Source organism: Chenopodium album, chromosome 5 (assembly GCF_948465745.1).
Source record: "Chenopodium album chromosome 5, dcCheAlbu1.1, whole genome shotgun sequence".
NCBI classification, from domain to species: Eukaryota; Viridiplantae; Streptophyta; class Magnoliopsida; order Caryophyllales; family Amaranthaceae; genus Chenopodium; species Chenopodium album.
This window is the reverse complement of record NC_137838.1, coordinates 4,559,088-4,574,056: the sequence shown is the minus strand read 5'-3', so window position 1 is coordinate 4,574,056 and position 14,969 is coordinate 4,559,088. Positions and strand designations below refer to the sequence as shown.

The 14,969-nt window shown below is 33.0% G+C and overlaps 1 protein-coding gene across 5 annotated transcripts; it reads right to left on the bottom strand.

Annotated features, from left to right (window-relative positions):
• Nucleotides 1-8,394: 8,394 nt before the first annotated feature.
• LOC145630130 (uncharacterized) lies at nt 8,395-13,453 on the bottom strand. Of its 5 annotated transcripts, none has more exons than XM_081682373.1 (9): nt 13,361-13,453; nt 12,630-12,682; nt 11,882-12,034; nt 11,667-11,772; nt 11,347-11,520; nt 10,957-11,104; nt 9,897-10,144; nt 9,575-9,667; nt 8,395-9,091 (listed from the first exon to the last, which is right to left on the bottom strand). In XM_081682373.1, the coding sequence occupies exons 2-9, from the start codon at nt 12,639-12,641 to the stop codon at nt 9,021-9,023; spliced, it is 1,005 nt and encodes a 334-aa protein (XP_081538499.1). In that variant the 5' UTR covers nt 12,642-12,682; nt 13,361-13,453; the 3' UTR covers nt 8,395-9,020. The 5 variants fall into 5 exon arrangements, with proteins under 5 accessions (XP_081538499.1, XP_081538501.1, XP_081538498.1 ...); XM_081682375.1 differs by having other exon boundaries at nt 11,882-12,031; nt 13,361-13,447; XM_081682372.1 differs by having other exon boundaries at nt 12,630-12,748; nt 13,361-13,438.
• Between the last annotated feature and the right edge of the window lie 1,516 nt (nt 13,454-14,969).

The following is a 14,969-nucleotide window of genomic DNA, read 5'->3' as shown; positions in this document are numbered from 1 at the left end:
ATTCATCTATATGTATCTTTAATAAAAATATACGAAATACATGTTTAAAATTGTCTACTGTCATTATAACAAAACTATTGAAGTCATTACGGTGCTATTTTTCACTATAATTTAGTGTTAAATGTAACTCCTAAGTATGTATAACATGATTATCTATCGGTTGAAAAAGAAAATAATTAGATATCCTCTCATGAAAGAAATTATATTTTTATGTGTATGATTTGCATGTCAATTAAAATTAGTGGAATTTGACTATCCTATTTATTTATATACGTCGTGTATTTGTCTTTTGTTTAGAAATTAGAATATTAATACTCAAGGCTCGTGTTTCAATTACTAAATTTAGAATAGGATAATATATTAATAGGGCAGCACAACAAAGTTTGTCATTCATCCTAAATTTCTAAACTGGCTGCGTTGCTTTTGCTCGTTGTTCCAACATGGCTGCCTCTCTTTAAGCATATCACAAAAAAATATATTTGAATAAATACAGTAAATAAATAAAATATATGAGTAAAAGATATTTGGCTGCTTTTTACCTTTCCATAATGCTATGCCTACTTTGGCTACTAGCGTTTCTAGCTACCTCAAAAATTTATTGTTTTTTTAAGCTATGTCGACAATGTCATTGTGTTTCTACCATGTATCCATACTTTTTCAAATTACAAATTGTATCCTCCCATTTAAGTTATTAATCAATCATACCGCTAATTGAATTAGTGGTTGTACTTGTACCTTGGACAAAATAAGAAAACACCATTTTTATTTTAATTTTTACATGTCAAGTGATGTATTTTTTCTAGGTACACACCTTCTGTTGGTGAGGCACATTTGTTTGTCAAGTCCTCAAAAGTTATCCCTTCTAACTATAATCAGCTGCAACAAATTATTCGTTCTGATTTATAGTTGCCACACACACTTTTGGTGCATGGTCTATAGGAAATCGAAAAGGAAGAGAGAAAGTTGAATGGGGAGGGGATGTGGCCTAGCATTAAAGAAAACATAGTGAGAAAAAATGTTTAAAACCTATGTTGTAAATGTTGGGACATCCAGAAATTGGCATTAGTGGCAAGGTGGCAACTAAATTGGATGGATTCCTAGTGCCTACATTGGCTACATGCATGTTAGATCGCCACTAATTTGTAAAATGCAGCAACAAAGCATATCCTGCTATTGTGTTGATGACAAGGCAAGCATAAACAAGGAAATTGGAAGAACAAAGAAAAGAAAAAAAAGCATATTCAGTAATATATGTAGCCTTAGGGAGTTAGGGGTATATATTTTTTTTTTTTTACATTCCAAACCCCAACAAAATGTTGAGTGTTTTCACTTTGAAATAAGTTGGGGAGTTAGGGGTATATATAAACATTAATTATATTCCTAAAATGAAATTAAGTTGGGAATTTATGATAAAATCATGTGTAAATTTGTGTAATTAAGAGCATTCCCATCAGTGAGGAGAATTTTGCTCATGAGCAAAATTGATGAGCAAAATTGCTTTATTTGCTTCCCCACCAATGAGCAAAGCAAAATATGCTCATGAGCATAATTAAATTTGCTCATCCTATGAGCAAAAATGATAATGAACAGTGAAATCGTGGGGCCCAGCCATAGCACTAACCGTCCTTTTTTTTTTGCTTTTCACACCCTCAAAACGACGAGTTTTGGGGTTTGGTCTGAAGAACTATCCCCCAAAACGCGTCATTTTGTAGGCATCAAAGCAAAAAAAAAATTAAACATAGCTGCTGACAGGGCGCGTCAGTCCAGCGAATAGGAAGCTGACATGCGTCCCTGTCAGCTTGTTCCTCCAATCAAATAATGTTACCGTTTAGCAACGGTAATTAAATTGAAACGGTAATTTGGCCGTTTTAACTTTATTAAAAAAAAAAAATTCATCAACGGTTATATTTTTTTTTTCTCTACAAATAGAGATCCATTTTGACATATTTTGGTATAATTTCAAAAATCACAAAAACACTCAATATTACACTTAATCCCATTTCTAGTGAGATTTATGTTATATTTTCTAATATAAAGTTGAGAAAGGTTAATTTTTTTTTTTTGGTTTATTATTTTTAATTACTGTTTTTAGTACTTTAATAATTTTTCAAAACGTTATTATTGATATTTTAAGTAGCAATTTTTTTTTAAGTTTAAAAAATCCAAAAAACTCTTTATTATTTTTACTCCCAAGTTTAGTTAGATTAAATTTTCATTTTCTAATATTACTCTTTATTTTTTAGTATAACTACTTTTTTTCTCAACAAAAAAAAAAATTATTTAATTACTTTTTGTAGCACTCAGAAATTATTTAAAACGTTATTAACGTTATTTTATTTTAATTTAGGTGTGCCTCTTAAGTATACATTGTTGTTTTTAATTTATTATACAATATAATGGATCCAAACAACCCTAATTACAATCAACTTGCTCAACATTTTTCTGATTTAGGTGATGATTTCATTAGTAGTCCAAATTTTCAATTATTCCTAGAAAGATTAGGCAACCCTTCTTCTCAAAATTCCGTTCATCAACCAACACCTTCACAAATTCCCAACAATGAAAACACTTTTTTTGAGCAACAAACTCCTCCCGTTACCGAAGGGAGCAACTCTAAGTACGATGTCAGCCAAGAAGAAGCTGTTCCGGAGACACCACAGTACCCTCCACCACCTCCAAGGATTCCGGCCAATCAACCACTTGCCAAAGCGAGTCGCATTTGGTCGGTTGCTGAGGATGAAGCTCTAATTGGGTTCTACCTAGAACTAAGTGATGATGCGCTTCGTGGTACGAGCCAAAAGGCATCCGAACTATGGCGAAAAGTTCATGCAGCTTACTGTAAACTACAAGCTGAGAAACCGCATATTCTCCCGCCAAGACCTATGAAGAGTTTGGAGACACATTGGAGAAGAATGGCAGCTGATTTGCTACAGTGGACTAATTGCTATGACGAGGCGGGCAAATTCCCTGAAAGCGGAAGTGGTTACAACGAAGCCGATCGAATTAAACACGCTTCCAAGTTGTTTTATATCTCCTCTAATCCACAACATAATTTTGCATTTCCACATGGAGTGGAAATGGTTAATAAAGATCCGAAGTGGAGGACTAAACTAAGATGGGGTCTGTCAAAAGAGGAAAGAAAGGGTTGCGGTGCCGATGATGAGGAAGATAGCAGTATAGGGGGGAGAGTGTGAATGAAATCCGTACTGATGGATTTATGTTCGGAGGATTACCACGACCAGACGGTGTCAAAAAAACGAAGGCTAAGCGTAAGGGCAAAGCAGTTGCTTCCGAAAGTGCAATATTGAGCATTAGTGAGCAGATAAAGGCGTGTACTGAGGTTAGAGAAAGGGAGGCGAATTTACGACAACAACGGTTGGAACTTGATCGAGAAAAGGAAAAGAGGAAGCAAAAACAAGTTGAATTAGCAGAGAAGAAGATGAATTTTGATATGCTTCAATCACTTTTAGCAAGGACAACACCACTCACTCTAGCTGAAGAGGCCCACAAGGACGAGTTACTTCAATTAGTCTACGGTAGAAATTGACTGTATTTCCTTAATGAGTTTATTTTTAATTAGTTGTATTATTTGGTTAGATTTGTTTAATTAGTTTATCTTTAATTAGCTTATCTTTATTTTGTTCAATTTTAATTAGTTTATTTTTAATTAGTTGTATTCTGAGTTTAGATTTGTTTAATTATTTTATCTTTAATTAGTATATCTTTATTTTGTTCAATTTTAATTAGTACTATTTTTAGGTTAGCTTTCTTTACTTAGTTAATCTTTAATTAGTTTAATTTTTATGAGTTGTATTCATGTCCCTTGTCTTATTAGACATTGAGTTATAATATGTCTTTCATGTCAGTTGTATAATTGTATTTTGAATAGTCAAGATTCTTTTCTGTCTTACTATCTTAAGTGTCATTGAATTGTCAATCATGTTTCATCACTCATTGAATTGTCAATCATGTTTCATCAGTCGTGGAATTGTCATTCATATTTTGGACTTGTCATTGAGTTTTCATGCTTATAAATGATAGTGATACCATCTTACGCAAATATAATCCAACTCCTCAAAAAATATCCAAACACCCAAGTAACCAGCAAACACAATGTTTTCCATTAGCTCAACCTCCAGCTCGTCTGATTCTGATCAATACGTTGAATTTGATCATTTAGTTGACGAATTTGTCACAACCCATCTACCAAATTTGTTTTATAACAACCAAACACAACCCCAACCCGTATCCGATGTTGAATGTGTTCCAGAGCGTAGAGGGGATACGGATAGAAGAGATAGGGAAAAGGGGCATGTTCAATTATTTAATGATTACTTTGCGAGTAATCCAGTTTATAGCGACAAACAATTCCGGCGTAGATTTCGAATGCAACGACCTTTGTTTTGTAGGATTATGAACAAGGTGGTCGAGGGGGATCAATTCTTCCAACAGTGTAGGAATGCAGCTGGAAGGCTTGGTTTATCACCGTTGCAGAAATGCACCGCTGCGATTAGAATGTTGGCGTACGGTACCTGTCCAGATGCGGTGGATGAGTATTTGCGCATTGGCGAAACTACCTCCAGATTGGCTTTGCAACATTTTTGTCAAGGGGTTATTACACATTTTGAAGCTGAATATCTCAGAAGTCCCACCGACGAAGATTTAAGGAGAATCTTGCATCAAAATAAAATGCGAGGTTTTCCCGGTATGATAGGTAGCATTGACTGCATGCATTGGGAGTGGAAGAATTGTCCTATGGCTTGGAAAGCGCAATACGCAGGCCGTAATAAAAATGCAACCCTCATTCTGGAGGCCGTTGCAGATCAAGATTTATGGATTTGGCATGCATTCTTTGGGATCCCGGGATCTTGTAATGATCTTAATGTCCTTTACCGATCTCCGGTCTTTGATGATGTTCTTCATGGTCGGGCACCTCCAATTCATTTCACCGTGAACGACCATGAGTACAACTTGGGCTATTACTTAGCAGATGGCATTTACCCAAAATGGGATACTTTTATTCAAGGTATAACACTTCCACAACTTCAAAAGGATAAATTATTTGCTGATAAACAAGCTGCAGCTCGGAAGGACGTTGAACGGGCTTTTGGGGTTTTACAGGCTAGGTTTGCCGTTCTACGACAACCCTCCCTTGCGTTTAACGAAGACATATTGTGTGACATAATGAAAGCTTGTATCATTATGCACAACATGATTGTCGAAGATGAACGACACAACTATGCTCGGGCCGAAGTTTTAAGAAGGTACTATGAACAAGATCACCCGCAAATTACAAGACCCACTACAAGTGCTACAGTTAACAACAACGAGCCTTTTGAATTCAATGTTGGCCGACCGCCAAACGTTGATTTCGACACGTACGTCCACAGAAGAATGTCACTACGTGATAGAGACACTCATGTTCAATTAAAAGCGGATTTAGTGGAACACATTTGGCAAAAATATGGTTCTATTAATGAGTAAAAAAAATAAATTTGTCGTAAGATTACAATTTAATAGAGTATTAATCGTACGTTTAAAATCTAGGTTCGTTTGGTTTGTAGTATTAAATGTATTCGTACGCTAATTAAATTTTATGTTGTATTAAATTTATAATTAATTAGCAATTAAATTTCAATATTATGAATGAAAATTTAATAATTGTATTAAATTAAATAAAAGTATAATTGTAATTAGTACCCATAAATATTCATTTAACCAAAACAAAATAAATATTAATAGGGTGATGTGTAAGAGAGAGAGATATTGGTGGGGTATGTGAAAAAGTAGGAGAGAGATTGATGAGCATTTTTTTTTTACTCACTAGTGGGATAAATTTTGCTCACTAAAAATGCTCATGAGCAAATTTAGTTGGGAAGAGAGAGAAAGTGGGTAGAGAGAGAATGAGGAGAATTTTTTTTGCTCACTAGTGGGGATGCTCTAATGTTACGTGACAAAATCACACGCAGATCGGTGTAATTAATATTACTTTATCTTAAATACGTAGTACGATATATATATATATATATATTTTAGCTTCTTATACATAGGACTGTGTTTTTTTTTTTTTTTTTTTTTTTTGAGGGGGGGGGGGGGGGATACATAGGACTATGTTTATTATTTCCTTATTAGACTATTTCGAATTTTCTTGAATACTGAAAAATGTTCAGTGTTTTCACTTGAAAAAATTTGATGCGAGTAGAGCTTGAAAATTAAGTTAACCTAATATGCATGTAATCGAAATTTCTCTCAAGAATAAGTTACATTATTGATTATTCTCATTAAGGGAGCACGTTTTCTACCTGGACGACGACGATTCTAGTGCACAGTCAACAAATTGATCAAACGATTGCTCAAACTATCAATAGTTATGAATGACTCGACTCGAAAACTTTTTACATTTACTCAATCCGTGCTCGCTAAAGTTTCGAGCTAATAAAACCTGCTCACGATCTGCTCATTAAACTTTTTGCCCTTCTATAATTATATGCCTTTATTTATTTTTGTTCACTTTATATTGTTTTATTTTTATTTTATATATTTATTATTAAAGAATTACTCTTTCTCTTTTGATAATATAAATTAACACTTATTAAGTGTCAAATTTGTTTAAACATGATAACTTTATTTATCAATTTTATATTAATAATATATACTATCGAGTTGCTCACGAGCTTATTGAGTCGAGTTAGAGCTTGCTCAATTTGTGCTCGTTAACCTCTGGAGTCAAGTCGAATTCGAGTCTAGCTAACTCGAGTTGAGTTTTGACCGACTCAAGTTCGAGTTGTTCGCGAGCTGCTCAACTCAATTAGCACCCCTAGTCATGAACATCTTCACACTGTCAATCAAACAAGTATTAATGTTTTTTGTATGCTTTGAAAGATCTATTATTTGTATTTTTAATAAGACTATTCTGTATTTTCTTCAGTATGTAATATGTTCAGTGTTTGATGTAATGATGTTGAAAACTTGATATGAATTGAGAATGAAAATGAGATACATACATGTAATTGACTTGTCTGCAATACTTCCTCCTCGTAGATTGTCTTAACTAGTCGTAGTCCATTCAAAATCTTAAAGATTATTGGTTAGATTATTAACATTATTTCCATTGTCAATACTCAATACTAGAAATAATGGAGCAATTGAAATAAAATGTACGAGGTACTTTTGGACGAAACTTCTAGTACTTCCTCCGTTTGTTTTTATTATTGCACCCTACAAGTTTGACACAATAATTTTGGTAACGGAAAAAAGGAAGAGAGAGAAAAGTAAAAATATAAAAGTATTCATGTGATGTAAAACTAAATAATACTCGTAAGTGTGAAAAAAAGTAAGGGTATGTTAAGTATTTACTAAACCGAAATTATTTTTACTGAAGTGAAATTATTTTTGTTGAACTAAACTTACTGAACTAAAATTAATTATGCTGAACTGAAATTATTTTAACTTTATATGCCACTATAGGAATTACTTTGCTAGTGTAATGGGGTTACTTGGTCAGTATTAAAGGGGTTACTTCGTCATTGTTATAAAGTTACTTCGTCAGTGTTATAGGGATTACTTTGCTAGTGTAATGGGGGTTACTTGGTCAGTATTACAGGGGTTATTTTGTCATGGTTATAGAGTTACTCAGTCAGTGTTATAGGGTTACTCGGTCGGTATTACAGGGGTTACTTAATCAATATTATAGGGGTTACTTTAAGTGGTCACACGGTATGGCCGGCCGCACACAAGACGGACTGAACATTATTTTATTTAGGTGAAGTTAACAGGGCCTAACATAGTTTTTTTTTTTTTTTTTTTTTTTTTTTTTATCCTAATATGGAAATGATGCAATATTTGTAAAACTCCTTTAAAAGACAAGTGGTGCTATAATAAAAGAACGGAGGAAGTATCCTAAATCCACCACTAGTTCTGTTCACCCCTTCATCAATAACCAAATATAGTAGACTTCTCCTAGATCTATAATACAAGAACTACATACTGAACTAGTAAGCTCGTAGTCTCGTACTACCTTCATTAACAATTAATTAGGAAAGAAAATACCCAACATAAAATGAGTGAATTGTATTTAAGTTGAGTGATGAAACATGGAAACCTTCGCTAGGGTGCACGAATCCGATTCCCTTTGCTTTCTCTTTGTAGTAGCTTCCAAAAAACTCACATTGAGTCGCAACTCGCAAGCTAGCTATAGAGTTGAGATCATTGGTCTTGCAAACTAACAAACACATATTATGCACCCGAGAACATAATTAGGGTGTTACCATTAGTATTACTCCGTATCTTGTAAACAGTTTTTATGCCATCAACTATTTATGCCTCGTATATTATAACTTTATAAGTAAATGTTTTCACTCTCTCAAACATGGAGCAATGTAATAAGCAACGATAAACTTGCAAATGAACTCCTTGAATACAATAGATACACAAAACCCAGCCTTGATTATAAGAGTAACAAACCAACAAAGATAAACAATTAGTTGTTTCAAGGGAAAAAAACAAATGTGACTTCTATAGATTACACCCTATCCGTGTAACAGTTCCCTTGAATCTGTTTCAGGTTTCTTCTTGTAGCTTGGACAAAATAGGTCATAGATGACTGAACTTTTTAAAGTTCACTAGGCTGACTTGATTTCGGCAATGAAAAAGTACTACGTATTAAAGACACAATCGAGCCCATATCACCACTTCCAAAATACAGGAGTAGAAAACCATTCGACATCCCAGCCCCCTCAAACGAAAGCAAAGCCAAGAACACACCAAGCATATTATCCAATCAGATACAATTGCCGAGCTTGTCAAAGAATGAGAGCTTCGCTCTATGAAGTTAAGTATAGATAGTATCCAAAACTTTGTAAACGCCCATCAGCTAATCAGCTTCTTCAACAATGAGTTGATTGTCTATTTGACAGCTCACTTCCTCAATTCAGATTTCTGGTGTCATTATCTCTTACTTTTATACCAGTCCTATGTAATTTGCAGTCACAAGCGAGGTCAGTACAGTTATCATCACCCAGCTATGATTCACCTTTGTCAATTCCAAACAGGGGTTCTGGATAGGGAACTTCATCGGCTATGAAGTAATCAGCTGAAAGGAAAAAAATAAATAAGCAGAACAATTCCAATAATTACTTACAACGAAGTAAAAAATGGAGATAGGAAAACACAATATTACAGCATTATGAACATAATTAAGCTGCCAGCTGCAACATCATATTTTATCTTCCTATTGGAGATACTCTTTCAGAAAAAGAAAGGATGCTACGAACAGTGACAATTAACATGTTTGAAGCGCCCCAAAATTTCTTTACTATCTTTTGGCCCAAGTGAATTTCTTCACTTTTTCGAATCCATCTCTTCTATTTTATTTGGATTTATTCTTTTGGGTTCTCAGCGGAAGTAGAGGTGCATATTGTGCAACATTAAATGGATCCAATTGCCAGTATGGTCAGATTTTATATGGCAATTAGATCTATTAATGTTGCACATTATATTACCAAGCTAAGCACCAAATAAGTGAGTTTCTACAGGAGCAGATGATGAGAGGAAAGAAACAAGCAGTAAACAGTACCTATGTCACATTCATCAGGAGACCCGCCCACAATATCTACTATTTCAGGATTTGGGAATAGGGAACTTTGGTTGCTCTGGAATGCTGCAAGATCTGTGGATTGATAAAAACACAAATTATTAGATGACATACCAGAACTAAATGTGCAACAGTATAACAATTTCTTCTGATAATCTTATTTTTTATCAGTAACGTTAAATTAGCAACAAGCATAGACATTTAAACATCAAACCAATACAATCAGAAGATCAAATAACATTTTTATGAGCTCTATGTACAAGTGAGAAGGTACAGATACATTTCTACAAGCAAAGCAAATCACCTCCTATATTGGTCAAATTGGTTGTTAAATTATGGTGTGAAACAAGATTATCAAAAGAAATTCCACCACCACCATCCAGAGCAGGTTGGAACCCTTCGATGTTGCACATATTGGAATGAAAACTTGCACCAAATGCCATTGATTGACCACTCGATCTCTGAAACTCATGAGGTTCATATGAGACTTGATCATAGGATTCTATATTCATCTCATGGTTGCCACTAGCAGCCTCTCTGCTCAACAAACACCTGTTAGTAAGGCATAAAAGTGCAAAGCTTCTGCATTATAACTTATATAGCAACCGAATAAAAGAGAAAACATGCTAGGAATGATGCACTTTCAGTTACTTTTTTGATAAAGCTACAGAAAGACACAAGCATATATGCAACAATCCTCAAGAAGAGGTATGGAGAGTAAAGAACTGGATTAATAAGCCAATAGCAGAATTCTGCACTCTTTGTTGCATGATACCTCAAACAGTATCAAGTTCAAAACCAAACAACATGTATAAATTTCCATTACTGGCATTTGTCACCGTCAAGCCCAACATTACCTCGTTAACTGGTTTCCTTCCCCTCTTTATCCAAACAGCAACGTCTAACTACTCATGGACTTAACCCCAGCCGCTAAACTAGAATTTATGATAACCTTGTAAAACATGCAGCCTTGTCCTACAAGAGGAAGTACCATTCTAGCAGTGTGCAAACAAAATGGGCACCGGTATTTTTAATAGCAGTTATAGGTAGGGATTCAAAGATGCCAACTTGCCAAGTAATTAAAATTCAGGTCAATAAACAACCTCATAGCCACAACTTTTTTTGATACAATTAAAAGCCAATTGAAGTGTGAGAAATTCATATGAAGTTCACAAAACTATCTTGTAAACACTTTATTGATAAATATTGCAAGACATGATGCGCCACAACAATACTGATGGAACCATTCTCAGTGTAAATGGAACCAGAAGCAACATAATAAACACCACTATCAAGAAGAGAGGGTATTATTAAAAAGAAACCACATGTGCTTATGAATTTGGGTTAATAAAGGGTTTCCTTACCCATTCTGTTGAATGAAATTGAAGTTGCCTACTGCAGGAACCCCATCTACCACATGATATGGAGACCCATACGGCATTGAATCCATATCTGTAGCACCAGTAGATGGAAAATAAGGCTGTTGGGGAAGATGTCCAAAGGACGAGTTTACTGCAGCACCAAACAACAGAAGAAATTAGTAACAAGTCTAGCAAAAATGAATATAATTACGGCAAGTTGACGAAAGATTATAATTACTCTAGGGTTCAATTTCCCCTTGAATGTTTTAGCGGTATGTACAGGGAAACGAACTTCTTAGCTCGATATAATAGAAAAGTCCTTCATGTACTTTGAACTCCTGCTGTAGTGCATTTATTAAGAAGAATAAGGTTGATTCATCTACAAAATCTTACCTTGACTATGACCATTTTGTGAAGGCTGCTTTGAATTATGGAAATCTCTGTTCTTTGTCAAGTGGAACTGCTTCTCCATCAGTTGATTAAATAATATGATCTGCTTTTTCAAAGTTAGCCTTACATTATAAGCACTAAAAAAATCGGGATTTTCTTCTTCCAATCTCTGCCAAACTGGGGGGAAAAAAAGAAGGAAAAAAAAAAGTCAAGACGTAGACACATCTTCATATAGTTTGTATAGCATTTCACAGACAACTGAACAAGTGGAAAACTGAATAGGTAACAAAAAAAATTAATGAACATTAAGTGAACTTCCTTACCAAGATTTATAAAATGTTTTTCTAATTTGAATTGATTTACAAGCATGGTTACGACTTCATCTTCAGTCATGTACAAATGCAGACACCTTTCAATCAGGGCTTGGACCTGAAATGAGATTCAAATGAGTAAACATAAATATAACATCTAGAATGATTAGAGGGGCATTGATCTACCAATTTTTCAAAATTAATATAGATGCAGATATCATCCTCACAAATTTAATATCTTCACATGTCACTTTCCGGTGACCCTCATTTGGGAGAGATGAAGGCGAGTCTGTTTGAGCCTCGGATGCAGTGGAACCATCCTGACCATCACGGTCATGCAATGATTCGGTTGGTTCTTCTTCCTCCCTCTTTGGCACCTTCTGCCAAACTAAACATGTTCAGTAATTTGTATACTAAAAATTTAATTTGTCAACCAAGTACATATCAAAAAAAATGACAAGTTCTTAGGAACCATCAGGATGCTCCAGCAACTATCCAAAGTTGAATAAAAATACAACAGGTTGGTAATTGGACCAATTTTGACAAGCAATGACTAACACAAGTGAAGTGATTCTATAATTTACATACTTCCTCCGATCTCTATTAATTTGTTACAATTTCCTAATTTGAAAGTTTCATAGCTATAGATCCATATTGCCATATTGGTAACATTTTTTCCCCCTCTCTCCCCATCACATGTTCTCTTTTTTATCTCTATCTATTTCTCTCCTACTAATGTGTGCCACCATCATACAAAACAATAAATAAAGAACAGATAAAATAAGCCATAACAACTCCTCAAGAACCGCTACTAGTTACAAAAACACAAATAATTTCCTACATCATCAAACTAATTCTAAATTCTAAACATGTCAAAGACTACACCACCAACCAAAACAGTGACATCAAGGATTCAAGGCAGCAATGAATTTGAAAGCAAGGAAAATAACAAAATCATCTTCCATACTAAGGTACCTTCACATTCATCTTCCTTCACAGCATACAAAACCGCCTCGATTAGCTTTGTTCTGAAATTTTCAGTCACAGTACACCAATCAATCACAGCATACAAAACCGCCTCGATTAGCTTTGTTCTGAAATTTTCAGTCACAGAACACCAATCAACTTCAATCATAATTTAACAAAAAGTTCGGAAATTCGATTTTCCACTGATAAGGCAACTATAAATCCATCAAAAGATCAAAACAAATATTCACAGCTTAAAGTAGCAGCATAATATATGAAACAGCATTATAACATCAACCAACAGTCAGTAAATTCAATGTACTTTTGGCCCAAACATTCTAAATCACAACAGAAAATAGCTGGAATTCCAACAAAAACATGAGTTTAACTAAGCAAATTGAACAACTCATAGTTTATGCAATTACTTAATCAAATGTTTTTAATTTTTTACATTCTATATAACACCCTCCAATAATCAAATTGGTTCTTATATTATTTAAATTGAATTAAACCCTGCAAACAAAATACTTAAGATTACTTGAATTTCCAATAAATTTGATAAATCAACCCAAAAAATTCATAACAAAAATGAAATTACATAATTCAGCAACAAAAAAAAAAGGAAATAATAGAGAAAGCTATAAATTCACCAAATCAAAATTCAATAATTGAGCACAAAATTGCCAAAATAAAAAAAAAAGCAATAATTTAGCGAAATTGAACAATTGTGTAAAACTCACGTAGTATAGCAAATTTTGTCGAAAGAATTAAGAAGGTGGAGGAGAGAGATGAAAGCTCAGTAGTAGCGAACCCAGGCCATAATCTAATCTAGTACTCCAACCAAAGTAGTATAAACCTTTTTTTTTTTTTTTTTTTTTTTTTTTTTTTTTTTTTAAGTTGAAAAAGATTAAATTTACCGTTCTGTCCCTTATTAATAGTCCGGTAAATTTCGGGTGTAGTAGCAAATTAGCCCCAACACTTTTATTGCAGGTGTAAAGTAACCCCATAACTTTTACTTGTAGCAAATTAACCCCACAACTTAATATAATTGTGCAATCAAAACCTATTCATCAAATTTGAGCAAAATCACATTAAAATATATAAATTTCATAAAATATACTCCAATAAAAGACAAAAAAAAGTTAAAAAAAAATTAATTACATCCAAAATATTGTGCATATAAATTATCATACATATTAAATACATACTATAAAATATAGAAATTATCGACACTGAAATATGACAAAGGGCGAAAAAATTAACGGAATTTAGCAAACCATCATACTTGATTAATCTCTTCAATTGCTCACATCTATCTATATATTATACTAAAAGACAAGCGTCTCAATGTGAGGATGACAAATATCACTCTCTCATTGGCTTATCTTAAGTATAAAATATATCTATATAATTACTGTTTACATATTCAAGCATAGTTATTTTTGTTAAACTTCAAACAATAAAAGCAAGTTATATATCCACGTATAAGATTTTCATGATTTCCTAACATAAATATTGATTTAATTTTTTTATAATAAATATATACTTTCCAATACTACAAATAATCCATAAAGTCTATCCAATCTTTATTTATAGTCAATTTAAGAATAATAACTAATTTGAAACAATATGATTATAGTGGTCTAATTAAAAAAACAAATATTTCGTATTTTGAAAGGCTAATATTATTTTTTTTTTTATGAAAATTAAATAAAATCGATAGAATTTAGTTTGACGTCAATTATGAAATCAATACAAACATTAAAAAAAAATCAGATGTACAATAAAATATTGTGCACCTATTATAAAAGCTACCCTGTAATGAATGAAAGTTATTTATGCTTTATTGATAAAAGATACCCAAAATAGTCTACAAGTTATCCTAAATTCAATTCAAGTAATCGGTTGAATACAAAAGTTTTTGATAAAGATACAAAATAGTGTAAAAATTACTTTTATCATTTGTTGTACTCCTTGACAAATACTTAATGCTGAGCCGAAATGTTGTCTTGGAAAAAAATACATAATCTTGAACAAAAAATTAATTTTAATCGGCCTTTCATTTTCTATACAATGTCTTTTACAATGACCTTTTGTTTTTCTTGCAATTAAAAAAAAAAAAAAAAAAAAAAAAAAAAAAAAAAAAAAAAAAACTGAACCAATAACCAATCTAAACAAGAAGAATAAATGTTAAATTAAATTAGACATTTGACGGAAAAATGATAGATATAAAATGTATTATAACTATTACTCGTGTTTTAAATTGTAATATTCGTATTAACAATGCTATTACTTATGAATTTTTTTTAGAAAAACTAACATTTTGATTTAAAAATCGTGCATTGCTCA